This window comes from Aspergillus fijiensis, assembly GCF_003184825.1.
Source record: "Aspergillus fijiensis CBS 313.89 unplaced genomic scaffold BO72scaffold_26, whole genome shotgun sequence".
Taxonomy (NCBI): Eukaryota; Fungi; Ascomycota; class Eurotiomycetes; order Eurotiales; family Aspergillaceae; genus Aspergillus; species Aspergillus fijiensis.
The window spans coordinates 158,016-183,777 of NW_024469002.1; the positions used below are offsets into that span (position 1 = coordinate 158,016).

The 25,762-nt window shown below is 54.7% G+C and overlaps 12 protein-coding genes across 12 annotated transcripts; 6 read left to right on the plus strand and 6 right to left on the minus strand.

Annotated features, from left to right (window-relative positions):
• Positions 1 to 1,212: 1,212 nt before the first annotated feature.
• BO72DRAFT_528134 (MFS general substrate transporter) lies at positions 1,213 to 2,600 on the minus strand (the record flags this gene model as incomplete). Its single annotated transcript, XM_040950152.1, has 3 exons — positions 2,317 to 2,600; positions 2,165 to 2,257; positions 1,213 to 2,111 (listed from the first exon to the last, which is right to left on the minus strand). Exons 1-3 carry the CDS (start codon positions 2,585 to 2,587, stop codon positions 1,213 to 1,215), a joined length of 1,263 nt encoding a protein of 420 aa, XP_040800815.1. The 5' UTR covers positions 2,588 to 2,600.
• Positions 2,601 to 3,341: 741 nt separating this feature from the next.
• BO72DRAFT_405060 (tRNA (cytosine-C5-)-methyltransferase) lies at positions 3,342 to 6,352 on the plus strand. Its single transcript, XM_040942274.1, has 4 exons — positions 3,342 to 3,404; positions 3,506 to 3,678; positions 3,791 to 5,896; positions 5,951 to 6,352. The coding sequence occupies exons 1-4, from the start codon at positions 3,384 to 3,386 to the stop codon at positions 6,285 to 6,287; spliced, it is 2,637 nt and encodes an 878-aa protein (XP_040800816.1). The 5' UTR covers positions 3,342 to 3,383; the 3' UTR covers positions 6,288 to 6,352.
• Positions 6,333 to 7,913, minus strand: BO72DRAFT_448503 (zinc-dependent alcohol dehydrogenase). The gene is made up of 3 exons (XM_040944805.1): positions 7,184 to 7,913; positions 6,662 to 7,118; positions 6,333 to 6,605 (listed from the first exon to the last, which is right to left on the minus strand). The coding sequence occupies exons 1-3, from the start codon at positions 7,717 to 7,719 to the stop codon at positions 6,504 to 6,506; spliced, it is 1,095 nt and encodes a 364-aa protein (XP_040800817.1). The 5' UTR covers positions 7,720 to 7,913; the 3' UTR covers positions 6,333 to 6,503.
• Positions 7,914 to 8,860: 947 nt separating this feature from the next.
• On the plus strand, positions 8,861 to 10,476 carry zpr1 (zinc finger-containing protein ZPR1). Its single transcript, XM_040944806.1, has 2 exons — positions 8,861 to 9,096; positions 9,157 to 10,476. Exons 1-2 carry the CDS (start codon positions 8,983 to 8,985, stop codon positions 10,423 to 10,425), a joined length of 1,383 nt encoding a protein of 460 aa, XP_040800818.1. The 5' UTR covers positions 8,861 to 8,982; the 3' UTR covers positions 10,426 to 10,476.
• A 1,061-nt stretch (positions 10,477 to 11,537) lies between these two features.
• Positions 11,538 to 12,355, minus strand: cyp5 (putative peptidyl-prolyl cis-trans isomerase; the record flags this gene model as incomplete). The annotated part of the gene is made up of 3 exons (XM_040946934.1): positions 11,538 to 12,107; positions 12,214 to 12,279; positions 12,344 to 12,355. 3 exons carry the CDS (start codon positions 12,353 to 12,355, stop codon positions 11,538 to 11,540), a joined length of 648 nt encoding a protein of 215 aa, XP_040800819.1.
• A 220-nt stretch (positions 12,356 to 12,575) lies between these two features.
• BO72DRAFT_429980 (uncharacterized protein) lies at positions 12,576 to 14,289 on the plus strand. Its single transcript, XM_040943089.1, has 2 exons — positions 12,576 to 12,900; positions 12,959 to 14,289. The coding sequence occupies exons 1-2, from the start codon at positions 12,716 to 12,718 to the stop codon at positions 14,211 to 14,213; spliced, it is 1,440 nt and encodes a 479-aa protein (XP_040800820.1). The 5' UTR covers positions 12,576 to 12,715; the 3' UTR covers positions 14,214 to 14,289.
• A 74-nt stretch (positions 14,290 to 14,363) lies between these two features.
• Positions 14,364 to 16,417, minus strand: BO72DRAFT_448506 (queuosine 5'-phosphate N-glycosylase/hydrolase). Its single transcript, XM_040944807.1, has 4 exons — positions 15,596 to 16,417; positions 15,386 to 15,540; positions 15,085 to 15,316; positions 14,364 to 15,019 (listed from the first exon to the last, which is right to left on the minus strand). The coding sequence occupies exons 1-4, from the start codon at positions 16,008 to 16,010 to the stop codon at positions 14,562 to 14,564; spliced, it is 1,260 nt and encodes a 419-aa protein (XP_040800821.1). The 5' UTR covers positions 16,011 to 16,417; the 3' UTR covers positions 14,364 to 14,561.
• Positions 16,418 to 18,096: 1,679 nt separating this feature from the next.
• On the plus strand, positions 18,097 to 20,561 carry BO72DRAFT_510402 (E1 ubiquitin-activating protein ubaB; the record flags this gene model as incomplete). Its single annotated transcript, XM_040949359.1, has 6 exons — positions 18,097 to 18,156; positions 18,254 to 18,424; positions 18,536 to 18,772; positions 18,825 to 18,949; positions 19,015 to 19,079; positions 19,128 to 20,561. 6 exons carry the CDS (start codon positions 18,097 to 18,099, stop codon positions 20,327 to 20,329), a joined length of 1,860 nt encoding a protein of 619 aa, XP_040800822.1. The 3' UTR covers positions 20,330 to 20,561.
• A 49-nt stretch (positions 20,562 to 20,610) lies between these two features.
• BO72DRAFT_528142 (SDR family NAD(P)-dependent oxidoreductase) lies at positions 20,611 to 22,211 on the minus strand (the record flags this gene model as incomplete). The annotated part of the gene is made up of 4 exons (XM_040950153.1): positions 22,062 to 22,211; positions 21,434 to 22,010; positions 20,888 to 21,347; positions 20,611 to 20,768 (listed from the first exon to the last, which is right to left on the minus strand). The coding sequence occupies exons 2-4, from the start codon at positions 21,911 to 21,913 to the stop codon at positions 20,611 to 20,613; spliced, it is 1,098 nt and encodes a 365-aa protein (XP_040800823.1). The 5' UTR covers positions 21,914 to 22,010; positions 22,062 to 22,211.
• Positions 22,212 to 22,491: 280 nt separating this feature from the next.
• On the plus strand, positions 22,492 to 22,896 carry BO72DRAFT_468937 (elongin C; the record flags this gene model as incomplete). Its single annotated transcript, XM_040946935.1, has 2 exons — positions 22,492 to 22,615; positions 22,709 to 22,896. 2 exons carry the CDS (start codon positions 22,492 to 22,494, stop codon positions 22,894 to 22,896), a joined length of 312 nt encoding a protein of 103 aa, XP_040800824.1.
• A 151-nt stretch (positions 22,897 to 23,047) lies between these two features.
• On the minus strand, positions 23,048 to 25,135 carry BO72DRAFT_528144 (tRNA-splicing endonuclease subunit SEN54 family protein). Its single transcript, XM_040950154.1, has 3 exons — positions 24,907 to 25,135; positions 24,007 to 24,821; positions 23,048 to 23,943 (listed from the first exon to the last, which is right to left on the minus strand). Exons 1-3 carry the CDS (start codon positions 25,020 to 25,022, stop codon positions 23,480 to 23,482), a joined length of 1,395 nt encoding a protein of 464 aa, XP_040800825.1. The 5' UTR covers positions 25,023 to 25,135; the 3' UTR covers positions 23,048 to 23,479.
• Positions 25,136 to 25,416: 281 nt separating this feature from the next.
• On the plus strand, positions 25,417 to 25,692 carry BO72DRAFT_496723 (uncharacterized protein; the record flags this gene model as incomplete). The annotated part of the gene is made up of 2 exons (XM_040948645.1): positions 25,417 to 25,455; positions 25,513 to 25,692. 2 exons carry the CDS (start codon positions 25,417 to 25,419, stop codon positions 25,690 to 25,692), a joined length of 219 nt encoding a protein of 72 aa, XP_040800826.1.
• Positions 25,693 to 25,762: the final 70 nt, after the last annotated feature.

Here is a 25,762-nt window from a genome sequence, read left to right on the forward strand (position 1 = left end):
TTTTTTTTTTTTTAATTTTTTTTCTGATGTGTGCTGTGGTGCTCGTGTCGGAAGTCTACAGTACTCGTAAAAAAGGGACACATACACATGGAAATCAGCCCCAGATCCACATGGGTGGGGGACGCTATACATCCATTGTAGTCTATGGTAGGTACACTCTAAGCCTTGCGTGGCACAGACAGATAGAGAGAGATGTTTTGGCCCTAGAATTGCACGGGTGCTGCGGTTGGGGGCCAACACCAAGGATGCCACTTCAAACATGAGCAAGCAGGTACTGTATGTACATCACTTATCAGGGGTTGTTTGCTGTGCTTAAGTCTCTACAAAATAACGTTGCTCAATTGCTTTCCTCATGGTTAGTAGCGTACAAAAAGAGTTTCGATCATAAAGCATCACGAGGAGAAAGAAGATCATCACCGAAAACTTCACATCTAAAATGAGGTAGGGCGTCTTGGCTGGCTGTGTAGTCAAGCCCGTGGAGATCGCTCACTTCAGCCCCCCCCCCCTCCCTCCCTCCCCGGGTTCAGCCCCGTTTGAGCCTGGGTTTGAGACAACGGCTAGAGCTTCCTAGATGCATTGCATTGGATCGGACTCAGGTGCGAGGTACAGTATTTATTTCCAGTGTTCATTTCCCCCTTGTCAGAAGGATAGACTACCCCTTTTGCTGACTGCTGACTGCGGATTGCATCGAGATCCTGGTCTAGTCTATGCCCTAGGGTGTCTGCTTGCCAACCCAAGCTTTTTTTTTCTCTTCCGCTAGGACAAACCCGCTCTCGAAAGCTCAGCCATAGCTACTGTTATGACAGGGATCTCAGGCTCAGTGTTGTGTTGTTGTGAGGTCTTTGTGTTTCAGCTCGTCTGTTCTCCTTTGAGCTCTAAGTAATCCCTGTTGGCGTTGAGGTGCTTCTTATCTACGATGGTAGGAAGGCGGGCTGTAGGGGGTAGTCAAGAATCGCCAAGGATATATTAACTCAAGACTTCGGATCCCGTTCGCTAACAGGAACATAGCTGATTGGTGGTAGACCGTGCGAGGCTCTTTTACGTCCGGGCAATGGCCTGCTGGATGTTCAAAGATCGTTATCCCTCCAACATGCATGTGTTCCCAGCCGTGACGAGAAAAGCACCTACAAGCATCAAGAACGACGGTACTTTCAGTATCCAGTGGCTGGTTGCATAGCCACCATCCTAAACGAGCCTGCATGGTGCAACGGCTCAGAACCTGACTCCCCACGCCCAGCCACGACAAACCCCTCGAGCAACGACGAATGCCCCTGCAGCCGCAAGGAACAACACCCCGGCGAAGATAATGACGCCTCCATAGCTGTGCTGCTCGATCACCCCCGCTAACCCGATCCCCAAGAGCATCCCGATGCTGGCAATGCTGTACGCGATGCCACTTCGGCTCCCATACTCCGTGGCGCTGCATGTCTGGGAGATGCAGACGGGCGACAGGCTCAGCGCGGCACCGGACCAGAATCCGAAGCAGACGGCATAGCACACGAGTGCTCCCAGGCTGTCTCCTGCTTTGTACCAGAGGGCGAGGGTTAGAATTGCACAGATGAGAGTCGAGATGATCATCGTGTTGAAGCGGCCGAGGCGGTCGGCGGCGAGAGGCGGCAGGAGTCGGCCTGGAATGGTCCCGATATTCAGGAAAACGAGCAACAGGTATGCGATGATGTTGCTCAGTCCCGCATGCACGGTGTACGAGGGGATATAGGTGCCCGGGATGAAGACGGCGCACTCGGTCAGAAAGATAGCAGCGGTCGTGGCGGCGAATCGAGGGTCTTTCAGTGGCTTGAGGGTCAGTTCTCTACAGCTGTCTGTCCTGGCGGGTAGCTGCGTCGTGACCAGGCAACAAGCAATGGAAAGCAAGGTAGCACTGATGAGAGCGATAATGCGAATTGACCACCCGAATCCGATCTTCGGCGCGGTGAAGTAGATGATGAGGGGGAAGATCACGCCTCCGAGTCCGCCGCCGGTGCAGGCTACACCGGTTGCAAAGGCCCGGCGACGTTCGAACCAGTGGCTTATGGTTGCCATGGCTGGGGTGGTGAGCGCACTGGCTGATAGTCCACCTAGAAAGCTGAGGGAGAGGAAGATCGAATAGTACTCTGGGTATTGTTAGCTGCTGCTGCTTGCTGACCCGTTCTGTCAACAGCATTACCGTCACTGAAACTGAAGCAGATCAACGACAGTACCATGCCAACTGACCCCGAAAGGACTAAGTAAGTCGGCCCCCAAGCATCAAAGATCCACCCTAGCTCAGCCGGTCAGTTCTCCCGTCTCCGTAGGAAAAGTGCAGATATCTGTACACACCCATCGGCGCTCCCGCAAAATAGACGAAGAACCCATATGCGCTGTAAATCCAGCCATAGCTCGCCGGCTCGTAATGCTGCAGTTGATGCGTGCTGGTCCATAAGTAAATCGCTCCAGCGGTGTGCAGTATCCCCCAGGTCGGAACCAAGGCGCACCACGCTCCGAATACGACCAGCCATGCTCTGAAGCCTCCTTCCGGATATCCTGCGCCTGGTTGTCGCCCTATACCAACAGACGAGGCGGACGAGTACTCAATGTGCTCGACGTTCATCACTCAGTGTAAGAGCCCTCAGGATCGTGCTCAATGCAAAAATACAGCCATCGAGAGGCTAGCATCGAAACCGGCGTCTACGGTTCTTATATGCCTGTCTGTCAGCCACGAGGCGGTGATTCTATGCGTTGGCGATATAGAGTTGACGCAGCGGGATGCAAGGGCTATATGCATCTCTGATGCACAATGACGACTGGTACAGAGGTTTTCCAGAGTACGTGATGTGTTTGCTGTGCTTGTTTATGCTGTAGCATGATTTACTGGACATGGGTGTCAATTCGCCTTGCGCGGAACCGGATTGAGGCACTACTTGGTGGGTCCAATTCATGGCGGTTAGCCGAGTCAACATGCAGGTAATAAGTATGTATCTACTTAGTTTCTCACCACCAGGCAGCTTGTGTGATAGAGTAGCTGCGGCATCATCATCATCATGTGCGAATCCTTGGTATCTGATATCAGATCTGGCGAAGTGTGGTCATGTCTCGATGCGGCCAGTTGTGATGATTGTGGTGGTTAATATGATAGACTGCGCTGCTTCACGCATTCAGCACCCCATCAAAGTACAGCCCAAGTTTAGTCTCTTCAAATGCAGAGAAAGTTGACTGTCAATTGGGGAATAAAAGCAATACTGCCCTCTATAGACGACGGCTGTTTTAGGACTAGCTTGGCTGCAATCCAGACCCGTTACATAAGCGCTCATGGCGAGCGGGCGAGCTTTGCTGATAAGATTTCTGCAGCGGAGAAATTGCGGCCAGTCCCAGCCCACTCTAATCTCTCACATCACGACTCGATCATCATGGGTAAACGCGGAAAGAAGGTATGTGTGGCCTTCTGAACCCTTTCCAACCCCTAGAGCACCGCTGCTCTCGGTTGATTCGGCTCTTGTCGTCCCGACTTCATGCTGATCCTCGGTCGCAGGGTGGTGGCAGAGGCGGCGAGCGCAAGAACTGGCAGCAGATTTCCAGGGAGAACGAGAAGTTCGAGAACTACTACAACTCCCAGGCTTTCATCCCGGAGGAGGAGAAGGAGGCTTTCTGGGCTGCTCTCAAGAGGGACCTCCCCAACAGTTTCCGCTTCACTGGCTCTCGAGGGTACGTTATGCGCAAAAACACTAAAAGAGCCTATCGTTCCGTAACAACCCCGCAGATAAAAGCTGCGCGACAGGCTATACTTGGCCCATTGCTGACGTTCATGATCGCACAGCCATGCTCTTGCCGTGCAGAAGAAACTCAAGGATCAATACGTCCCCGAGATCACCTCCATCAAATATGAGGGCAACTTCGTCGAGCCCCCTCGCCCCGTCCCCTGGTATCCCGACGAGCTCGCATGGTCCATGACCACCCCCAAGCAGGTCGTTCGTCGCTTTGCGCCCTTCGCGTCTTTCCAGAAGTTCCTCGTCGCCGAGACTGAGGTCGGCAACATCAGCAGACAGGAGGTCGTCAGCATGATCCCCCCGCTCCTCATGGATCTCAAGCCTGGAATGACGGTTCTGGACATGTGTGCTGCCCCTGGCAGCAAGTCTGCACAATTGATGGAGATGGTTCACACTGGCGAGGAGGAAGCTATGCGCCAGGTCACGCAGCAGGTTGCTGAGGGTACCGCTGGCGAGGAGCCTATCGGACCCGAGGGCCTCAACGATGATGGCAGAACCACCGGCCTGCTCATCGCCAACGACGCCGACTACAAGCGTGCTCACATGCTTATCCACCAGATGAAGCGCTTGAGTTCCCCGAACCTGATTGTCACCAACCACGACGCTACCTTGTTCCCCTCGATCAAGCTGCCCTCCGAGCCCAGCGTCAACGGCAAGCCTGGAAAGGCCCGCTACCTGAAGTTCGACCGTATCCTGGCCGACGTGCCCTGCACTGGTGATGGAACTGCCCGGAAGAACTGGGGTGTCTGGAAGGATTGGAACGCGAACAATGCTCTTGGACTGCACGCCACCCAGGTCCGCATTCTCGTCCGTGCTCTGCAGATGCTGAAGGTCGGCGGTCGGGTCGTCTACTCCACTTGCAGTATGAACCCGATCGAGAACGAGGCCGTCATTGCCAGTGCGCTCAGCCGCTGTGGCTCTGCCAACGTTCGCATCGTGGATTGCAGCAAGGAGCTTCCTGAGCTGAAGCGCGCCCCTGGACTTCGCAACTGGAAGGTCATGGACCGCGAAGGCCGTTTCTACGATAGCTGGAAGGAGGTTGAAGAGCGCAAGGAGAAGGAAGGCATCAGCGGTCTGGGCAGAATCGCTGAAGGCATGTTCCCACCTACCGAGGACCTGCCTCTTGAGAGATGTCTGCGCATCTACCCCCACATGCAGGACACCGGTGGCTTCTTCATCGTCGTCCTGGAGAAGCTGTCTGAGATCCGTGCCAAGCCCGAGGACTCCTCCAAGGTCATCCCTAAGGCCTCTGTCGCTGCCCTTGCTGAGGAGCTTGATTTCAAGCAGAAGCAAGGGAACGGACAGCCCCTGGAGAAGATTGATGCGTTGGATGACCTCGTCGCCCACGACAAGGAGGCTGACCTGGAGGCCCAGAAGAACGCGACCGTTGCTGAGGCTACACATCAGTTGCCTTACTCGGCTACCAGCGAGCCTGTTCCTGTCAAGCGTGATGCGGAAAGCATTGAGGATGAGCTCCCCGCTAAGCGGACTAAGCTTGAGAATGGCGCTGAGGTTATTATCGGCGACCGTCCTATTCACACTCCTGCACAGCCTGCCGTCACTGACATTGAGACTTCTGATGCTACTCCGGCTCCTGCTGAAACCACACAAGCCTCGACCCAGTCGAAGCCTCAGCTCCCGCAGAAGCGCAAGAACGGCCAGCCGGTGGAGGAACCATTCAAGTACTTAGATCCTAACCACGCCGAGCTTGACCCCATCTACGAATTCTACCAGATTTCCAAGCGCTTCCCCCGAGACCGTTTCATGGTCCGCAATGCCGAAGCTCTCCCCACGAGAACCATTTACTACACTAGCGCCCTGGCTCGCGACATCCTTTCCTCAAATGAGGGAGCCGGTATGAAGTTCGTGCACTGCGGTGTCAAGATGTTTGTCAAGCAGGATGTGCAGCGTGAAGGTGTCTGTCGCTGGCGTGTACAGACTGATGGCTTGAGAATGCTCGAGCCTTGGCTTGGCCCTGCTCGGGCCGTCACCCTGACCCAGAAGGAGACCCTACGTAGCCTCCTCGTGGAGATGTTCCCCAAGGTTGACCAGGACGGTTGGAAGAACCTTGGAGAGATTGGCGAGCGTGTCAGAGACATTCCCATGGGATGCAGCATCCTATACATCAGACCTACTCCGGGCCAAGAAGGATTCACGTACGTATACAAACCCTTGCTTTAAATCCACGACAAAGGCTAACACAAGACTAGTGAGAACATGGCCCTCCCCCTTTGGCGTTCCATGTACTCTGTCAACCTGATGCTTCCCAAAGAGGACCGCCGCGCGATGCTCCAGCGTCTGTTCAACGACCACACCCCGCTGGTTAACACCACACACAAGCGCTCTGGCGAGACCGGATCTTCGACCCCTGCGGTTGAGGAGGCTAGCGGAGAAGAGACCCCTGTTGACGCTCCTATGGAGACGGAAGAAGACCTTGAGAAACGTGAGAACCTTGTGTTGGGTGAGGCCGAGCAGGAACAGATGGACGCTCGGGAGACTTATACAAAGGATGGCGACGAGGAGGATCGCTTCAACACGACTGTATAATTTAAAAAATCGATTTAGGCAACATTTACTGGGCGTCGCTTAGCTCTCTGAAAATAATTGATTATTCCTTTGCTTTCCTAAAGTATTTTACAGACGATATTCACATTCATGTTCAGCAAAGAATGAGACACTGAAAAATCTTGGGGTGACGCAAACCGCAAGGTAACCAACCCGATTCCCCCAAGGTTAATCGATGCCTTCCCGAATAGTCAATGATCAGTTCGCAACCTGAAGCACTGCGCGCCCAGCCAATTGACCTTTCTTCATCTTCTCGACCCATGAGTTGAGGTCTTCGAGTCTTCCCTTGACCAAAACAGGCTATTTGCTATTAGCGCGACTGACTCGTGATTCAGATAGTAGTGATGGTGCCTTACGTGAACGACATCTCGTGCTGTGAAATCCAGAGCCTCTTCGACGTCTTTCAGCGTTCCTGTCAGGGTACCAACAATATTCAATCTCCTGAGAGACAACAACATGGGAGGAGCCCCCGCGAGCACGGTGGGATCCGCAGGCAGACCGACAGCCACCAACGTGCCATTCGGACGAAGATATGTGGGCGCTGTCGCATACACTGTCTTCGTTGCAGCTGTCACGATTACTCCATGTGCGCCGTATGTTGTGATCTTCCTGATCTCCGCAGGAATGTCTGTTGTCACTAGGAAGTCAATGAACACCTCCGCCCCAAGCTTATGGCACAACTCTCGTTTATCATCACCGCCATCGATAGCGATGACTCGCATGCCCATCGCCCGTGCATATTGAATCGCCAGATGACCTAGGCCACCGCCAGCTCCGGGGAGTACAATCCACTGGCCAGCTTTGACATTGGCCCTAGTCAAGACACACACATGCTCAGTATAGCTCGACCGCCATCAACAAGAGTAACGGTAACTTACCGCTTGCATGCAACATAGGCAGTCACTCCACCGCACATAATAGGCCCCGCCTCTTCATCCGAAACCCCGTCGGGGATTTTGGAAGTATACCGGCCATCAGCCACACAGTACTCTTGGAAGGTACCCGGGGTGGTAAACCCGCTGTTGATCTGTCTGAGGCAGTTGACCTCATCCACGCCGCTCAAACAAAACTCGCATTCGCCGCAGGTCTTCGCAATCCACTTGATGCCAGCGCGGTCCCCGATGCTCCAACGGCTCTCCATGCCTTCGCCAACCGCTACAACAACGCCGACACCTTCATGTCCTGCGACCCCCTTGCTCTGGGGCTTCATTGTCACCCCAAACCCAGCCCATTCATCCTGAAGGAGAGACTTATCAGAGCCGCAAAACCCGGTCCACGTAATGCGGACCAAGATCTCGCCTGGTCCGGGGAGATCCACATCGATGGTTTCGATACTGGTGGTGGCCGTGTCGCCTGACCCGCTACGAACAGCAGCGCGCTGTTGCTTGGGAATAGGGTTCATGCGGATAGTCATGGTGTATTTGGGGTAATCCTTGTCACAGATTCACAAGGCCGATGGTTGGGAAAGAAAAGGTTCGGCTCTTACTATGGTCAAGCGAAGGAGGAGTTGCTTCTTTATAGCTGCTTCGCCTCCTTCCCACGTGATGGGACGTCAAAGGTACATTTACAGCTGCTGCTAATGAACTCAATTCAAAGCCGACATTGCCGATGATCATGCTCATCGATTCAGGGAGATAAAGATCGGGGCTTCATACAGCTTTAGCATTGGTGGGCGTCATGATCTATCGAACTGACCGCGCGTTAGTCTCTGCAGACTAATGCTGGGAGGCACCGTTCAAGCAAGCATATCACCATGGAAAGATCGATTGCCCTCATTGAGGATATTCTTCGGCAAAAGTTTGTGAGTAGGTTCCATGTATCGAAAACATACCGAGGATGCCTAGCAACCCCGCTCCATTGCCACAGGAGGAGGGGGTCTCGCAGTCCTGTTCAGGTAGGAGATCAATGCTGCTTCTACTCCCCGTACAGTGATCGCCAATGAGAGAGGTGCCTGACTCAAAATTTGGCCTTCGAAACCGGGGTCTTCGCAGGGATTGATTGGCAAGCAATCCCTGCAGCAACCTCGGACATAGGGAGGTGCTTCCCCGCATCTTCGTGAAAGAACGTCATGCGGCGGACTGGATGTGCCAGCTGATAGAGACCTCATCCTCTTTGCCCAATGAAGTTGCAAATAGTCTGGCTAGAGAATGACTACAAGGGCCTGGAGGTAAGCTCAATAGTCGCATCGCGAGCCAACTGGCTGTCTCAAGTTTAGGATCTTGTCAAGTTGCCTTCCTGCAAGACCGACCTCGGCCAATAGAGGTCTTACTGTGGGGCCTAGAGATTGAGTGCAGACCTCGCGTCAGATTGACTTATTGGTTTGTGACTGGAGTTAGCCACTGCATAAGGTCGAGTTGTTTCCCTCGAGTGCTTACGAGAGTGCGAACTGATGCCTACTATAACTAACTTAGCTGTCATGGCGTTGATGCCATGCGGCCTCAGGCATCCAGGGCGAGGAACTGATCTGGCCGGGCTGACTAATTCTCCGCTGCCCCTCCTGAAAAAAATTGCCCCGCCACGGCGATAAGTTAGGGAGTGGAAGGCAAAGGAACGTTCCCGCCGACGCTGGCTAAAATTTCCATCTCTCTATAAACGTCCTTAGAGTAGAACTCCCCGTTTGCACTTTTTCATTTTTAAGATACCCTTGATTAATTCTCAAACAGCAAACAATCTCACAATGTCTGCAGACGACGAGCAGGTGGCTTTCCAGAAGCCTGGTGACCTCGTGGATCGCAACGAGGAAACCGGAGCGATGACGGTGGAAAGTCTTTGCATGAACTGCGAGCAGAATGTATGTCAATTCACCCACGCCTATCATTGACTCAGTAGACTGATGCGCGATTTTTCCAAGGGACGTACCACTTTCTTACTGATCCGTATCCCCTATTTCCGCGACGTCATTCTCGAGGCTTTCGAATGCGAACACTGCCATTTCAAGAACAACTCGATCAAGTCCGCCTCGCAGATCCAAGAGAAGGGATCTATCTACCATCTCGAGGTCGAGAATGAGACCGACTTGCAGCGCCAGGTGGTCCGCAGTGACGTCTCAGTCTTCAAGCTCGAGTCCCTTGGTATCGAGATGCCCAAGGGCGAGGGCCAGTTGACCACCGTCGAAGGTGTCATCCGCAAGATCTACGACAACCTGTCCAGCGAGCAGGACCTGCGCAAGGAGCAAGCTCCTGAACTTTACAACGCTCTCGTGCCCATCATCGAGAAGCTCGAGAAGATCCTCGAAGGCCAAGGCTTCCCCTTCACTATTTCCCTCGACGACCCCAGTGGTAACTCCTGGATCGCCCCCACTACCCAAGATTCCGGCCACAAGTACCGTCGCCGCGACTACCTGCGCACCCACGAGCAGAACGAGGAGCTCGGAATCAGTGGCGACCCCAATGCTGTGCAGCACCAGGGCACGGGTCAGGAGGAAGACGAGGAGATCGTTGATGGCAAGGAATACTCTATCCCCGCCGAGTGCCCCGCCTGTCTCAAGTCTTGCGAGGTCAATCTTCGCAAGGTCAACATCCCTTACTTCCGCGAGGTCCTTCTCTGGGCCACCGTTTGCGAACACTGTGGATACAAGTCCAGTGACGTGAAGACTGGTGGAGAGGTGCCCGAGAAGGGCAAGCGTATCACCCTCAGCGTCGAGAATGAAGTTGACCTCGCCCGTGACATCCTCAAGAGCGACACTTGCGCCCTTTACAGCGAAGAGCTCGAGGTTCGCGTCGAGCCCGGCACTCTCGGCGGTCGGTTCACTACCGTCGAAGGTCTCCTGACCGAGATCCGTGACCAGCTGCACGGCCAGATCTTCGACTTCGCTGACACCAGTGCTGGTGACAGTATGGCCACTGACGACAAGGCGAAGTGGGAGCGCTTCTTCAAGCGTCTCGACGCCGCCATCGCCGGCGAGCTGAAGTTCGTCATCACCCTGGAGGACCCCATGGCCAGCAGCTACGTCCAGGACCTGTGCGCCCCGGCCAAGGACGAGCAGATCACCACTGAGGATTACATTCGCACGGACGAGGAGGAGGAGGAGCTCGGACTGAAGGACATGAAGACCGAGGGCTACGAGGCTGATGCGGAGCAGAAGGAGGAGCAGGAGGAGAAGCCCGCTGAGCAGCAGTGATGAACGGACTCGATACCCTTAGACTTTTTTTTTTTCTCTTTCTTATTGATTAATGATGACATTTGTCTCGGTTTCTTCACGATGCCCATGATACATTCCAGGTGTTGTCTTTTGCCAACGTTGCAAGATATCCGAGAGTGAGCATTGTACGGTGTGGGCTATGTGGCTATGGAGCGCTTTTTTGCTAGTCTTGTTGTGCATATACAAAAGTTTGCGACGAACATAAATGAATGACCATTCTCGATATCAGCTGATTCTCTTGTGCAGTACTTGTAGGAGCAGCAGACTGGAATCTGAAGAAGGCTTGGTAGCGGAGCCTGAGCTGGGATGATGCGTCGTGATTGGTCACGTTTCTATACTTCAGCTTCTGCCGGTGCTCGAACGACCCGGCCAGACGGCATGGAAAGCCTAAGGATCGCAATGATAGGACTAAGTGTAAAGGAAACTACGATATGAACTTGGCACAGATCGTACTATTTTGTAAGGGATGCTTCAAAGTATATGTCCCACGCTCGTGGCGGTGTTCAATACTTGATGATTGTGCTCCGCATACCTTCGCCTTCCACGTATGACCCCATCCAAAATCTTGGGCTCACTCGAGGCAAGAGGTATTATGGAGTAATCCCAGGCTGCTGATTATGGTGCGATGTTATCATGTCGAGCCTCATACCTTAATGTCGTGCTGTATAGTCGAGCTGTATTCCGCGGGGGGCATGGTGGCTTGCTTGGATGGATGGTATGGGAGTAGCTGCCGCTGTTGCTGTCGGCCGTAGAGCGATGACGACCTCGGAGCCTGCAGGGTGACCGGCACAGTCGATCACTTGTTCTCAGCGAACACTGCTGCACGGTGGATGCCAGGTGCCCCAGAGCGACAAAGTCTCGAGGCCCCAATTCCTCGAAGCTAGTCTCCGACTGGCCGGAGACTCGGACTCGGCCTGAGTTATGCATATGCGTATCCAATCCCATCCCCAACAGTGTTCCTGTCCCCTTTAGCCTTCCAATCCATAGGAACCGGAAAGCCCATTCAAGCAAGCGCATCCCTTTACCTACTAGTATCCCCATACCGCGGCAAATCTTTAAAAAATACCCAAAGTCAAGTAGACACAAAAAGTCTACCCCGCAAAAGGATTAGCATGCACAGTCACCCTCTCAATGCCCACGCGTTCCCATACCCCCTCCTCCTCCTCCTGGGGGGAAGGCTGCACGACCCTCCCCTTCTTATCCACCTTAATCTTCGCCTTCTCCAACCGCCCCAGAACATCGCCTCCCTCATCCTGCGCCGTCAGATTCAACACCTTCCCGAACACCGTGCTCGCCCCGTCCAGATGCGGCGCCGCCGCCAGCGTGATGAAGAACTGACTCCCGTTGATCGTGGGGCCCGTCGCGCCCTGGGACCCCGGCGCCGTGCGGTCCTTCACGGGCCGCGACGCCATCGACAGGATCCCCCGCGTGTGGTGCTTGAGGGCCGGCAGGTGGATCTCCTGGTTCAGGGCGTAGGGGTGGTGGATCGACGTGCCGCCTTTGGGGATCGGGCCTTCGATGGGCAGCGGCGGCTTTTGGGTGTCGGGGTTGATTGGGTGGCTGGAGAGGGAGATGTCGCCGCCTTGGATCATGAAGCCCGGGATGTAGCGGTGGAATGGGGTGGTGTTGTAGGCGCCGCTGGCGCTGAGGGCGAGGAAATTCTGTTTTTGTGGGGGAGAGGTTAGCGCTGGAAGGGTTCGAGGGGTTTTTTTTTTTAAAGGGTGAGTGTGGGGTTGAGTGTAGAGGTTGAAGCTGGAGTAGACGCACCTCTGCGGTTTTGGGGACGGCTTCGCAGAAGAGTTCGACCTTTAGGTCGCCGTGGGTGGTGTGTAGCTTGCTACTGTTAGCTGGTTGCGCTGCTGGAATGAGTGTGGTGCGGAAGGAAAGGGTAGCGTACTGTGACAGACATGGTGTGATTGTTGTCTGGAGGTCAGCGGAGAGTGATTGAGAGGACCGTTATGCGGAGGAAAGACAGCTGCAGGTTTCAAGTGAAGGAAGCTCTATCGGAGGTGGTTATCGGCGCCGCGCAAATCCTCCGCCATCCGCCGGTCACATGACGGCCATGATTGTTGATTCGACGCATCCAGTTTTGTTTGTTCCATCCTCGAAACACATCACTTTGGCCAGATCGGAGACCATTGAGCCTGACTGTGAGCTGCTGGTACATACCTCTTGAATCCATATCCCAGGCCAGTCATTGGAAACCCTGCCCGCCCTTTACTAGCACGCCTCTCGACATCCACTTTCCTCATCTCTTGCGACAGACATCATGAACAACAGGCCGGTGGAGCAGGCGCTCGCAACCCTCCTGCCCACTCATGCTCAAGACCTGCCACCGGATCTCCTCAGCTTGGCTGTCTCCCTCGTCGCGCAGTCGCGCAGCCTGTCCTCGAGCCTGAAGCCTGAAGAAGAAATCGCGCGGCCCTATGCCTGTGCGGAGATCGCCTGTCGGAGGTAGCTAGCTACACTCCCCCGATAAACATCATGTTTAGACTGACCATGATACCTCCAGACTCACCCGCACGCTCAAGCTCCCTCCCCTGCTCGGCCATCCTCCGTGTCCACCCCGACCCTACAAGAAACTCTACGCCTTCCTCGACCGCTCCCTCTCCGGCGGCACCTCCTCCGCCCCAGGCACGCCCTCACGCAGCCGCACCACCCCTTCCTCCACCCCGACGAAAGCAAACCGCCTCACCCAAACCCCATCCAAGAACCCTTTAACAACTGCAACAGCCGCAGCCCTCCAAAACACACCCACCAAATCCAGCCCCCTCAAACGATCCCTCCCGCACGACACTACAAGAACCCCAACCCACACCAGCACCAGCACCAGCACCAGCACCCCGCGCCCCAGACCCCAACCCACGAGCACCCCCAACCGCCCCCGCCTCAATGTCCCGATTCCCACAACCACCAAAATCCCCGACGCCCCGAACTGGGTAATGACCTCGATCCGCACCGTCTGCAAGACCCTCTCCACCCCGGCCCCACGCATGAGCACCTGGTCGCGGCCCCCGATCTCGCGAACCCTTGCCCCGCACATCTTCGCGGGCGTATCCTCGATCCTCTTCTTCGTGACCAAGACCACGACCGCGATGACCCACGCGAAACACGACGAGGACCTCGACGACGAGATGCTCGAGTTCCTGGAGCCCGTGCTCACCGCCGCCCGCAATTCCGATGCCGGTGAGGCGGTAGACGAAGAGTACAAGGAGATCGTGGATGCGCTGGTCGTCGCGGTTTATTTCCTTGTTCTCGCGAGACGGCGTCAGCCTGCTGCTGATGATGCCGCCCATGCCGGGGGAGAAGGGGAGGATGCGAAGGTCATGGATAAGAAGACCTTTACGGAGATGCGGCAGACGGCGTTGGTGAGTTTGGGGCTGCCGGCAACGGAGAGGCGGCACCGTGAGGATGTGGATCAGTGGATTGCACTGGTTATGGAGCAGGGGTGGGCGCAGGGCACGGAGTGGTTTGAGAATATCCCCAGGGCCGGGGAGGTGGATGGTGATGCGGAGTTTCTGGACGATGAGGGGGAGAATGGGGGTGAGGAGGATGGTGGTGGTGGTGGTGTCGGGGCTCCGCGGCACAAGAAGCAGCGCTTCCAGTTGGGGCGCGACACGAGGCGCGGGTTGCTGCCTGGGTTGGGGACCATGATGCAGGATCGCGTGGATTGGTTGAGTGAGGATCGCAGGGAGGATTATTCGGTCTGGAAGGCCGAGATTCTGGCGAGATGTGACCAGATCGAAAAGGCTGCTTTGGCTGCGTAGGGTTTATTCTCCTCGGAGTACGTTGCTTCAGAGGGTGGGTATGTGTATGATTAGTTACGTGAGAAATATGATACCCTTGGTAATGAAGATTTTCAGAAGATGTTGAATTGAGTGGCCCATGAGTCTGCGAATACAGCCAAAGCCAACCCACAGCAGACTCCAGAACGCAAGCCATGAGATCAGTGTAGTGTATTGTATCCTGTATAACGTCTATATGCTTCATCCAAGAAGCGACAAAACTCCAGCAAGCACCGGACAACAAAGATGAGAGAAAAAGGTGGGTATAGTGTATCTATCAACAGATTTCGAGCCAAGTCACGCAACAGAAATCAAAACAGGCACCGGTAATCAGTACCAGATACTCCGGGTGCGATGGTGCGGGATGGATTCTTGCCCCTCCTTCTCCAACTCCTTCATCGTGTCGTAGAGGAAGAAATCGATCAGGATAGCGTTGATACCTCGCGCCGACTTGCCTTGCACGGCGTCGTCGTTCGGGGCTGTTACGGTGAAATAGCCTTGTTGTGGTTGTTTGCCATTATGCTCCTCAGGTTTCGTGCTTTTCTTGGAGTTGTCGGCGGAGGAGGGTGGCTTCGGCTCGGCCTGTTGGATGGGCTTGGTTTTCACTTCCGGGTGGCGGCGCTCGATCTCCCGCTTGATGAGCTCCACGCACCAGATGCTGGCGCCGCGGAGTTCGGTTTCCCAGTTCGACCCGCTGGGGATGAGCTTCAGGTCGCGGATGTGGGCTTCCAGTGGGGGTGAGTACATCAGGCATCCGAGCTGGTGGAGCATCTGGGGGATTCGGTAGTCTGAAGTAACATTAGTAGAGCCGGACGGAGGGTGGGTGCTTTAAGTCCGTAGGGATCAATCTTACCTGCGAACATGGTGATAGTGTCGATATCGTGGAACTCGCCGAAGCCCTCGCCGTTGAAACAAGCCCACAAGTCCGCGACTAGAATCTGGGCCCGTTTGTAGATCCGTACTCTTCGGCCGTTGAATGTGGTCTCATCCCGGAAGCAGGCGAAGCTTTCTGTCACGAGGTTCACAAGTGCCGCGGCCGAGTAGTTGGCGCTGTAGATGCAGTTCAAGAAGCTGCCTTCGAATTCCTGGAGTAAGAGAACAGCCGGTTAGTCGTGCTGCACTTGAACGATCTCCGTGGTGGGATTTGTACTTACTCTGCATAACACCCGGCCGGCTTCGCGCAGGCACTGCAGCCTTTCCTCAAGCAGCGGAATATCTTCCTCAGTGGCAGACCGAAACACATGCTTGATGACCTCCTCGGTGCATTCCTCCTCGTTTGCCCAGAACTCCGGGGTAGTTATTGGGATACCTGCAACATGGTGAGCATAAGGAAAGCAATAACGTTGGCCACTGCGTGAACCTACCCTCGTCCAAAGCCCGTTGTAGCGCCGCCACCAAGCTCCAATATCCCGTCCACTTCTTGCCCCGATACTCGATCGCAAAGCGCTTGTCGCTCGGAAGTTCCGACCAGAAGCTGAAGTTGAGAAGGTCCATGGTGAAGATGAAGTCGACGGTGCGCTCGTCCTTGGTTTTGGGGTGTAGCTCGTGCTCGGCCCAAATCTGCGTAGAGTATTCCTTCTTCTGCATCATCTGCCAGATGGTCTCGGCGGCCTCTTTCGTCTTGGCCGAGTTTAAGGCCACGTCGATGGCATTGTCGAAGATGTACTGCGCATTTTGCAGGACCTTGGTCTCAGCCGTGTGTGGATCAGGCGAGCCGCCCAGGCCGAGGGTCTTGCGGAGGAGAGCAACCAACTCGGGATCGGCTTCGTCGTCGGACATGGCGACTGAGTTGCTGGATCGGGTGTTGTGTTGAAGATATCGAGAGGGGGTAACGACGGAATGGCTGGAGGGAGATCTGAAAGGAAATCTGGATGTGACTGCGAGGTGTCGGAGGGCACCGAAGTTTTGCGAAGGAAGAGTCGAGAAGAACGAATGCCGCGAAGCAAAAGATTGGTTGACAACTGAAGAAAGAGGGTGACTCCGCGGAAGACAGGCACCGACAATAGACGGTCTGTGGTTGACCCAAAGAATGTGGTGATCGGGAACTGAGCCGGTCCAAAGAGAGTCACGAAGCACAGCGGTCAGACCCAGAGAGTTCAGAGAACCAAAGGATCTTCCCATGAAATTTCAATGCCTGCTGAGACAAACTCCAACGGTGGACAGGCTGCCCCTGTTGTGGAGATTATTTTTTTTCTCCTGTGATATCCCCATCCCTATCGCTTATCGGTAATTTTAGGGGGGGCGATAAGGCACGATTACTAAGCGTCTGCAGGAGCCATCCTTTGTGCCTCGGTTATCTGCGCTGAGATGGTACTAACTGCTTCAACTTTTACCCCATCAATAGAGATAACCAGAGGCAGTCAAAGCTACATTCTGGGCTGTTAGAAGAGAAGATGGCTCCGATTCATCCAACTTCAGTTGTCGATTCCGGATAAGTCTTCCTGGATAAGTGCATCCACTGGAGTGTTCATACGCAGGGGGCACTTATAGGCAGCAAAGGTTGATTCAGCATCAGTAGCATCTGCTCGCTGCTTCGCTCGTATTTCAGGATTTCCAACACATCTTCAGTCTCGGTCCGATCGACAGAAGCGCCTCAGTAGGCTGTTCTTCGAGTTGGGAGGGTAGTGACAAGAGCAAGCTATGCCTCGAGCTGGGCACAGCGCTCACAACATTCTTTCGTAACCGCCTTTATGTCAGCTCTCTCGGACTTGATCTGAAGAAGTTCAAATATGAGGATATCTATCTGTCTTGCAAATCAATTCTAGCCAATTTATACTGAAACATAGTCTCACAGTGGCATAGACAAGCATAGACAAGCATTAGTCGTATAACCGGGGCATCTACTATATCGCGAGCTGACTGGTTCTGTGTCAAACGAGCTCATAGCACGAACCGCACCTGTGTATATCACTTGATCCAATCGGAACCAAGTCAAACCGGGAACACAGGGGACCATTCGCAGTGGCCCAAAGAACTTCTGAAGCCGAGACATGCCTTCGCAGGGTGCGTGTTCTATGTCTCCTACCGCTGCCATCAAAAACATCAAATGAGAGCAGTAGCCAATGGGGTAGATTCAGGAGATGTTCCGGTTTGCATTGCTGCATCAAACGTGTGCAGATGTGAATGACCGAGAAGTGTACCTAGACTGCACTGTACTTCTGAACATCATAGATACTCCGGTGATCCGACCTCATGCGGGATGGGCCTAGATTCGGAAATAGAATGTGAGGTCTCACAATGCAGCCGGGGCCATGCATTGGCTTGACTTTCTGTTAGCCCACAGGGTTGATGCTATCAAACGATCAATCCCTGGAGAAGTCAATCAAGAAACAAAAGTACCAAGCAAGCCTCGTGTCGGTACGACAAACAGGGAAATGCGATCGGGTCACGGACCGCCGGCTTTGGTTGCTCGGCCTGCACGGTTCATTGCAATCCATAGATGGCAAAGCACGAGACGGGTTGCTTGAAGATTTGTTTCCATCTTTCTCTTAGTCTCCTCCTTTTCAAGGCTATCCAAGCGTTGGGTGTTGAGAGAAGGAAGCTCGAAGTGGAGTGAAGAGTGGTGGGATGGAAAGGGATTGAGGGACGGGGAGAGTTGCCGTCATTACCTCACCTTCACTTTACACACTCCCAACTTCCCTTCCATCTTCACCTGCTTTCGGCTCGACTCTTTTCCTTCACTTCATTCCCCTCCATTCTTTTCCTTTTCAACCCCCCCACCACTTGCCTCACCTCCCTCTCTTTCGTTGTTCTCTCACTCCACTGGATATCTACCGGGCGATGCTCCTCAACCTTCCATACTGAGAGTAACACCAATTGTCTCGGGCTTCCTCCGTTCGCCGCAACCGCAACCGCATCCGCAACTATGCCGCGCGACACTTACCACAAGCGCTCGCTGGGCACCCTCGCCAGACGAATTAAAGAGGTACTACATATCGTATCTCGTTCAACTTATGACCTCCTGTTTTGATTTAGCTCCTATCTCTCAACCACAATTGCTAATACAACCCGGGGTGGCTTAGTCGCGTGTACTCCTCGTCGGTGCTGGTGGCATCGGCTGCGAGCTGCTAAAGAACCTCCTCCTCTCCGGCTTTGGTGAAATCCACATCATCGATCTCGACACGATTGACCTGAGCAACCTGAATCGTCAGTTCCTTTTCCGCTTCGAACATATCAAGAAATCCAAAGCACTGGTGCGTCACTTGACACCTTGAATGCCAACTCCCCGCGCGGCCCGGCCGTCGCCAATTCCGCCTTGATCTCCCTTGTAACACATGCCTAACCAACACTGCTGCCGCATCTAGGTCGCCAAGGAGGTCGCACACAAGTTTCAACCGAACGCGAAGCTCGAAGCCTACCATGCAAATATCAAAGATAGTCAATTCAATGTGGACTGGTTTGCCACTTTCGACATTGTCTTCAATGCGCTGGATAACCTTGAGGCTCGTCGTCATGTCAATCGCATGTGTCTGGCGGCGAACGTGCCTTTGATCGAGAGTGGGACTACTGGGTTTAACGGCCAGGTGCAGGTTATCAAGAAGGTGGAGTTACTGTGGTTACCTGCTGTTTGCGCAAACTACTGATGGCCGGTAGGGATTGACTGAGTGCTACGACTGCACTTCGAAAGAGGTTCCCAAGTCGTTTCCTGTGTGTACCATCCGCAGCACCCCCAGCCAGCCGATTCACTGCATCGTCTGGGCGAAGAGCTATCTGTTCCCGTAAGTTACCGCTGTCATGATCGCAAGACATGCTCTCCAGCCAGCCAGCGACTGACATTCCCAAGTGAGTTGTTTGGCACCAGTGATGAGGATTCTAGCGAATTTGATCATTCAGAGGATGCCGAAAACTGTGAGTTCTGCCCGGATTTTGCTCTGAACTCGTCTAACCTGTCGCCAGCTGCGGAAATCGAAAACCTTCGCAAGGAAGCACAGGCTCTCAAGGAGATCCGCCAATCGATGGGATCTGATGAGTTCGCCAAGAAGGTCTTCGACAAGGTCTTCAGTGAGGATATTGAGCGGCTGCGTGGGATGGAAGATATGTGGAAAACCCGCAGCCCTCCGGAATCTCTGAATTTCGAGAAATTGACCGAGGAGTCGGCCGACGTGGCGATTACGATATCATGCAATGATCAGAAGGTTTGGTCTACAGCCGAAGATTTTGTGGTCTTCAAGGACAGCTTGGATCGGTTAAGCAAACGCCTAAAGACATTGCAAGAGACCACGAATAGCGACGTCAAGCCAATCCTTGTGTTTGATAAAGACGACGTCGATACATTGGACTTCGTGACAGCCGCGGCTAATCTTCGAGCGACGATCTTCAAGATCGATCCCAAGTCCAAGTTCGACACCAAGCAAATGGCCGGAAACATTATCCCCGCGATCGCCACAACCAACGCCATGACTGCTGGATTGTGTGTGCTGGAAGCCTTCAAGGTGATGAAAGGAGATTACAACCAAACAAAGATGGTCTTCCTCGAGCGCTCGGGTGCACGCGCAATCAACTCTGATTCTCTTCAACCCCCCAATCCGAATTGCCCGGTCTGCTCTTCCGCGCATGCCCGGCTCAAGATCGACCCCGAGCGAGCGACTGTCAACGATCTAGTCGAACAGGTTCTTCGGTTGCAGCTGGGATACGGCGAGGAGTTTTCCCTGACCACGGAATCGGGCATCATCTACGACCCCGATCTGGAGGACAACTTGCCGAAGAAATTGTTAGATTTGGGCGTGAAGAACGAGAGCTTCATCACCGTCATCGATGACGAAGATGAGCCGCGCGTCAACCTCCAGCTCTTTGTGCTAGCAGCCGAGCCTTCCGAACAGAATGGGGCTGAGGCAGAAAGACCAATTTCCATCGATGCCGTCCCCGAGATACCGCGTAAACCCAAGACACCCACCCCGGCGGCCTCTGAACAGGTCAACGGCACGTCGTCGAATCCAGCAGCCGCCAAGCTCAAGCGTAGCGCGGATGAAGCTGGATTGAGCAACGGAGACGACCGCGCCAAACGGGTTGCCGGCGTGTCTGAAGCGAACGGGGACGGGGCCAATCCCATCGTTCTGGACGAGGCAACAGGGGGTGCCATTCTGATTGATGATGATTGATGATACCTGATAGGGCAATGACTCGCATATGGTGCTCTTTGTTGCCATATCACGTTGCACGGTTACGTGTTTCCCTTATTCTAGACTATTGGCGCTCAACTGGCATATTATGTTCCCCTTTGCTGCATGTACGAGTATATTCCACCAGATGAATTGAATCATGAGATGCCGATCTTTGTAGCCAGGATGCCTCGCATGGAGTCGACTATGCAATCAACCGAGAAGTAACCAAGCATCTTCTTATCACCACACATACACCTCCCAATTTCACCACGGAGACATTAAACAGCACTCAACCCCCCATCCAAATTCAAGACACAGTTATTGGCGTACTCATTCAGCGCCAGAAACACCGCCGCATCGGCGACCTCGTGCGGCAGCCCAAACCGACCCAGCGGGATACTCTGTTTGAGGCGGGTGGTTTCCCCCTCGCTGAAATCTGCAGAAACAGAAGAAGAGTTAGCTAGCTTGTTTTCCACCCCCAGCCGTAATCCTTGAATCCTCCCGGCCTTTTCCCCCAGAATCCCAACCCAACCCCAAAGAAAAGGCCAAACTCACCCTCAATCATCGGCGTCTCCACATACCCCGGCACAATGGCATTCGACCGCACCCGCACCTCGCGCAGCGCCGTCCCGGCCTCCACCGCCACGGAGCGCGTCAACCCCAGGATCCCGGCCTTGGACGCAGCGTACGTCACCGCCCCCGTGCCGCCTTTACGCGCCAGCAACGAGGCGATGTTGATGATGGATTTTGAGGGGGGTGGCTGGTCCGCCCCAGTACTCTCACCATCCCCGTCCCCATTTCCGATAACAGTCGAAGCCGAAGCAGCAGCCGACGGGGACCGTTTCGCGCGCACATGATTCCGCATGGCGGCGCGCAGGAACGCCCGCGTGGTCAGGATCGCGCCTTGCAGGTTCGTGTCGAGGATGCGGGCGATGTCCTCCGGGGAGGATTTGGGGAGGACGCGGGAGATGGAGAGGCCGGCTGCGTTTATGAGGTGCGTGGGGTTGGTGGTTTGCTATACCTCTTTTAGCTGGGGTTTTGGGGGGCTGGGCTGGGCTGGGCTGGGCTGGGCTGGCATTGAGGGTGCCGGGCTAAGCTTACCATGACTTTCTCGAGCTCGCGACTCCAGCTCGCTGCGTCGGCGATGTCGCCGACGAGGAGGCTGATGGTTGGGGAGAAGGGGAGGAGGGTGTGTTGCTGTGGTGTTTCGGGGGAGGATGAGCTTTGGGGTTGGGATGTGGGCTCCGCAGTGCTGGAGCTGGAGGAGAGCGTTGTTGCTGCGCTGACGAGACGCGCGGGGGACCGGCCGACAAGGATCACCTGGTCGATGCCTTCTTGGAGGAAGCGGGCGGCGATGGCGTAGCCGATTCCGGAGGTTCCGCCTGTGATCATGCAGGAGCGGCCTTTGAGGCGGTTGGAGGGGGGGTAGTAGGGGGTTGTGCTGTAGGCTCGGGGCTGTGGGGAGGGTTGTGGAGGGGTGGTGATGGGGTGGAGAGGGGAAGTTCTGGGCTGTGGTGATGATGCAGAGCGGAAGAGTTGGCGGGATGATGCGCTGAGGCGCAGTGTGTGCTTTGGATACATGGTTCTTCTCGGTCTCTACCCAGTTCCCTTGATCCTGGTTCGATTGCCCAAGGCTGCGAATGCTACTGAAGCTTGATGGCTGAGGTATAGTTGGGTACTATAGGATGATTAGCATGGGTCTGGGATTTTGGGCCGCGTGTAGACTTGCCAGCGATAGACTTCGGGATTGGATTAGATATAGCTCAATGCAGGTCAGATAGTACCATGGAGCAAATCAATCGTGTGTATTGAAAGAAAGTCCATCCAGAGACACGAAGTATACGGCAATTTCCGCGCAATTGAAAGAGTTCCATTCCCGGGTCGTCGAAGTACTCCGCTCGGAAACCCTCCGCGGCGCAGCAAATAAAGCCAAGGGCGGGGACCCACTGGCCACTGACGCCAGCCCAGTCCAGTCCGCGGAGACTTTCACCTGCGCTCTCGCGCTCCAGAACCACCCGAACAAAGCCCATCCCTCTCAACCTTTGCAATGCAACCGACATCGACGAGTATATAAACCAACTCTTTCCACCACAAACACCACCAAACAACCCATCTACCCTTTAAACCACTACCCACCCAATCACATACACACACCCACAATGACGACCCCCGAACAAGACCAAGAGTTCGTAACCCTCGTCTCCGGCGACGGCTATGAGTTCATCCTCCCGCGCTCGACCGCGTGCATCTCCAAGACGCTCCGCATGATGTTCGACCCACTGAGTAGGTCCCACGCGCCCCCGCTGCCCGACTCGCTCAAGGAGCAGAAGGCAAAGGAGGTGAAGGACAAGGACGCTGACAAAGACCCCAATCTAGGCAAGTTCTCCGAAGCCCTGACCGGCCGCTGCGTCCTCGAGAACATCAGCGGCGAGGTCCTCGAGAAGGTCTGCGAGTACCTGTGCTACAATGAGAAGAACAAGGACCAGGTCAACGTGCCGGATATGGAGATCCCGCCCGAGCTGTGTCTGGAGTTGTTGATGGCGGCGGATTATTTGGATGTTTGATTCCTTTTGTTGCTGCTGGTTTGTGGTGGCGTTCAAGGGTGGTAAGTTCAGCTTGAGAATTTAATTTTGCGCCTGTTCTGACTATTGAATAGGTTTCGATTTTGCAACATCTTATCCCTTATTTCCGATTGATGATTCACGTGAAGACGATCCAGACATTTTTTTATTGTTGTTTATACACTACCTATCTTGGACTCGGGGTTTATGTTTCTGCTGCGTTGACGGATACAATAGAGTGGCGTTTTTGAGGGCAGCATAGATATACCAAGGCATTTCCACGGGCATGTTCGGTGCCATGCACATCTCACTTTGTCCTCCGCTCATTTCCCTCTCCTCCCCGTGAGCCACCGGCCAAGCCATCTGAGCATCTGCATCCGCTCTTCCTACACCCATAGACGGATGCCCTAAAGATGATGGCAGATTCAATCTTTTATCCCCTCTATACAGCCCTCGTCCTTTCATTTGTGGATTGCAGGGCTTCTTACAGAGTATTTTCTACCGAAAAGGGGAGACATATGCCGGTGGCCACCTAGCCGCAACAACCGTAAGTAACTCGAATCACCTCCGCTAGTAGTGGCCGCGCTCATCGCCCTTTCGGCGTCGACTTCGGCTTCGGCTTCGGCCGGTACTGCGTCTTGTTCGCCAACGCCTTCTGCTTGTAAAGCTTCTCCTTGCCAAAGGCCGCCTCCGAGATGCGTAGATAGCTCACGACCCCCTCATCCACCACCGCGAGAATCACGTTCCGGTACCCGTGGCGCAGCCGCATGTACAGCTGCCGGCTCATCTTCTCGCTCGTCGGGGGATCCAGGGGCGTGCTCTCGAGCAGAGCCCCCAACTGCGACAGGGTGGGGACGGAGGTGTGCGCACGCGCGTCGACCACAGCGATCCGGAAATCCGGCGGCGGCGGCGCGGACTTCTTGAAGGGGGTGGAGGGTTTGTACACGTGGAAGACAACTCGGTAGGGTGCTTGCGCGGGGGATCGGGCCGCTTGGGGAGCAGCCGTCGGGTCGTACCAGGGAATTATCGAGAGTTTGCTGTAGATATCGTCTGTTCGAGTATAGGTCAGCAACTGAAGAGACAATGTCGTAGTCGCGGGCGAGCAAGACTGACCATAGCTGCGGTGGAATCCGACTCCCGCAACGGGTCCCAACGCCGTGTTGGTACTCGGCGGGCAGAGCCACTTCATGAACCTCGAATAGATCCCGGCTAATCCAGCGCCGTGCTTCCCTAAATCCTCCGACCCCGAGTCGTCGATCCCAGCCGCATCCTCCCCGTCGTCGTTCCAGCCCGGTGCCCGCGTGATCGTGTAGCCCAGCCGTCGCAGCCCCGTATACACCGAAAACCGCTCGCTGTTCAGCCCGCCTCTCGATGCAAAGGCCGCATAGGCAGCCTGCAAGCTCATCGGAATCCCCGAGTCCTCGGTATTGTTCTCATCACCCTCGTCCTCCTCGTCCTCCTCATCCTCGTCATACCCAACCTCCGAACGAGGCCAATGGATATTCAAACTCCCTCTCTCCAGCATAAACAACGCCTCCTCCGGAAGAAGCCAGATCCGGTTCCACCGATCCGCCTGGCCGATGGTCTTGAACAGATTGGATTTGGGGTTCGCGACGTAAACGCAGGCGTCGGGATGGACGTTGCCTACCGTCGTCGTCGTCGTGCTCGGTACTTCCGCATAAGGTTGAGGAGATCCCTCCGCTATCGATTCGAGATTCGAGGGCGTGTGTTGGGATGGCGGCGCCGGTCCATTGGGCGCGTACACGCCAATGATCTGATTCTTTGGGTGGTGGATGCGGGGGTAGGAGAGGGCGTTGTGCATTGCCTGGCGGGAGGCGGAGAGGATGTCGGCCTGGTAGAGCGTCGGGTTCGGTTCGAAGTCCTTCTCGCCTCGTTTGGGGATGCTCGCTTGGGTGCCATCTGTAAGACTGTATCTGTTAGTCCGTTTGCAGGGGCATATGCATCTCGCAGGGAAAGTGAGAAGAGAAAAAAGGTGATGGAAGGAAAGCTCACAAGGAGATATTGCTCAGCATGCGAAAGTCCTGCGTCTCATCGGACAAGTCGACTTCGATATGCGCCGACCCATCCTGCGACGGCATGTGAATCGCCGCTTCATCGGTGTCGGCCATTATGGTTGCAAGCACCAATTGCGCAAAGTATATGCGCCGGGACTGTTGTAGAGGGGAGGGAGCTGGGAGCTGCTGGGGGGTTGAACTCAAAAAGAAAGAGAAATGCAGGCGGGCTGATACGGGATGCGGGATGCGGGATGCGGGCCTTGTCGATAAGAAATTCTGCCCGCGGGATCTCGAGTTGCGGTGATATCAGGCATGCATCTCCCCCCAGGTAGCAACTGGAACAGGTGACTAGCGTTCACCAACGTGACAGACTGTCTAGAAGGGTTATCGGCACTATTCAACAGCTGTGGCTGCGAATTATCCCCGATCCCAGTCTCAAACCTGCTGCCCAAAGCTCATCGGACCCGGACATCGCGGGGAGTCGCAAAGGAGACAAAGGCAACCAACCATGGAAGAGTCGATAGACTACAATGAACTTATTGCACAGGTGAGATTCAGCACTTCTCCCTCTGGAATATTGGTAAGGTCTGACATTGAAGCATAGATTTCTGTAAACCTCAACAATGCACTCAACACGTTCGGTGCCTCATCTCCCCAGTTCCAGAATGTCCTCAGTATCCTAAAAGACTGCCTGCGGGAATTGGACGAGCGATCGCGGAAATCGACCTCGGTGGATCCTGAGATGCTGAATCTCGCGATGGGCTTCTTGTCGCTGGGAGAGTAATCCACGTGGGAGACCATGCTGTTTATTCTATTACTCTGGAAATTAGCGCCAGCGTCTTCATGATTTGACA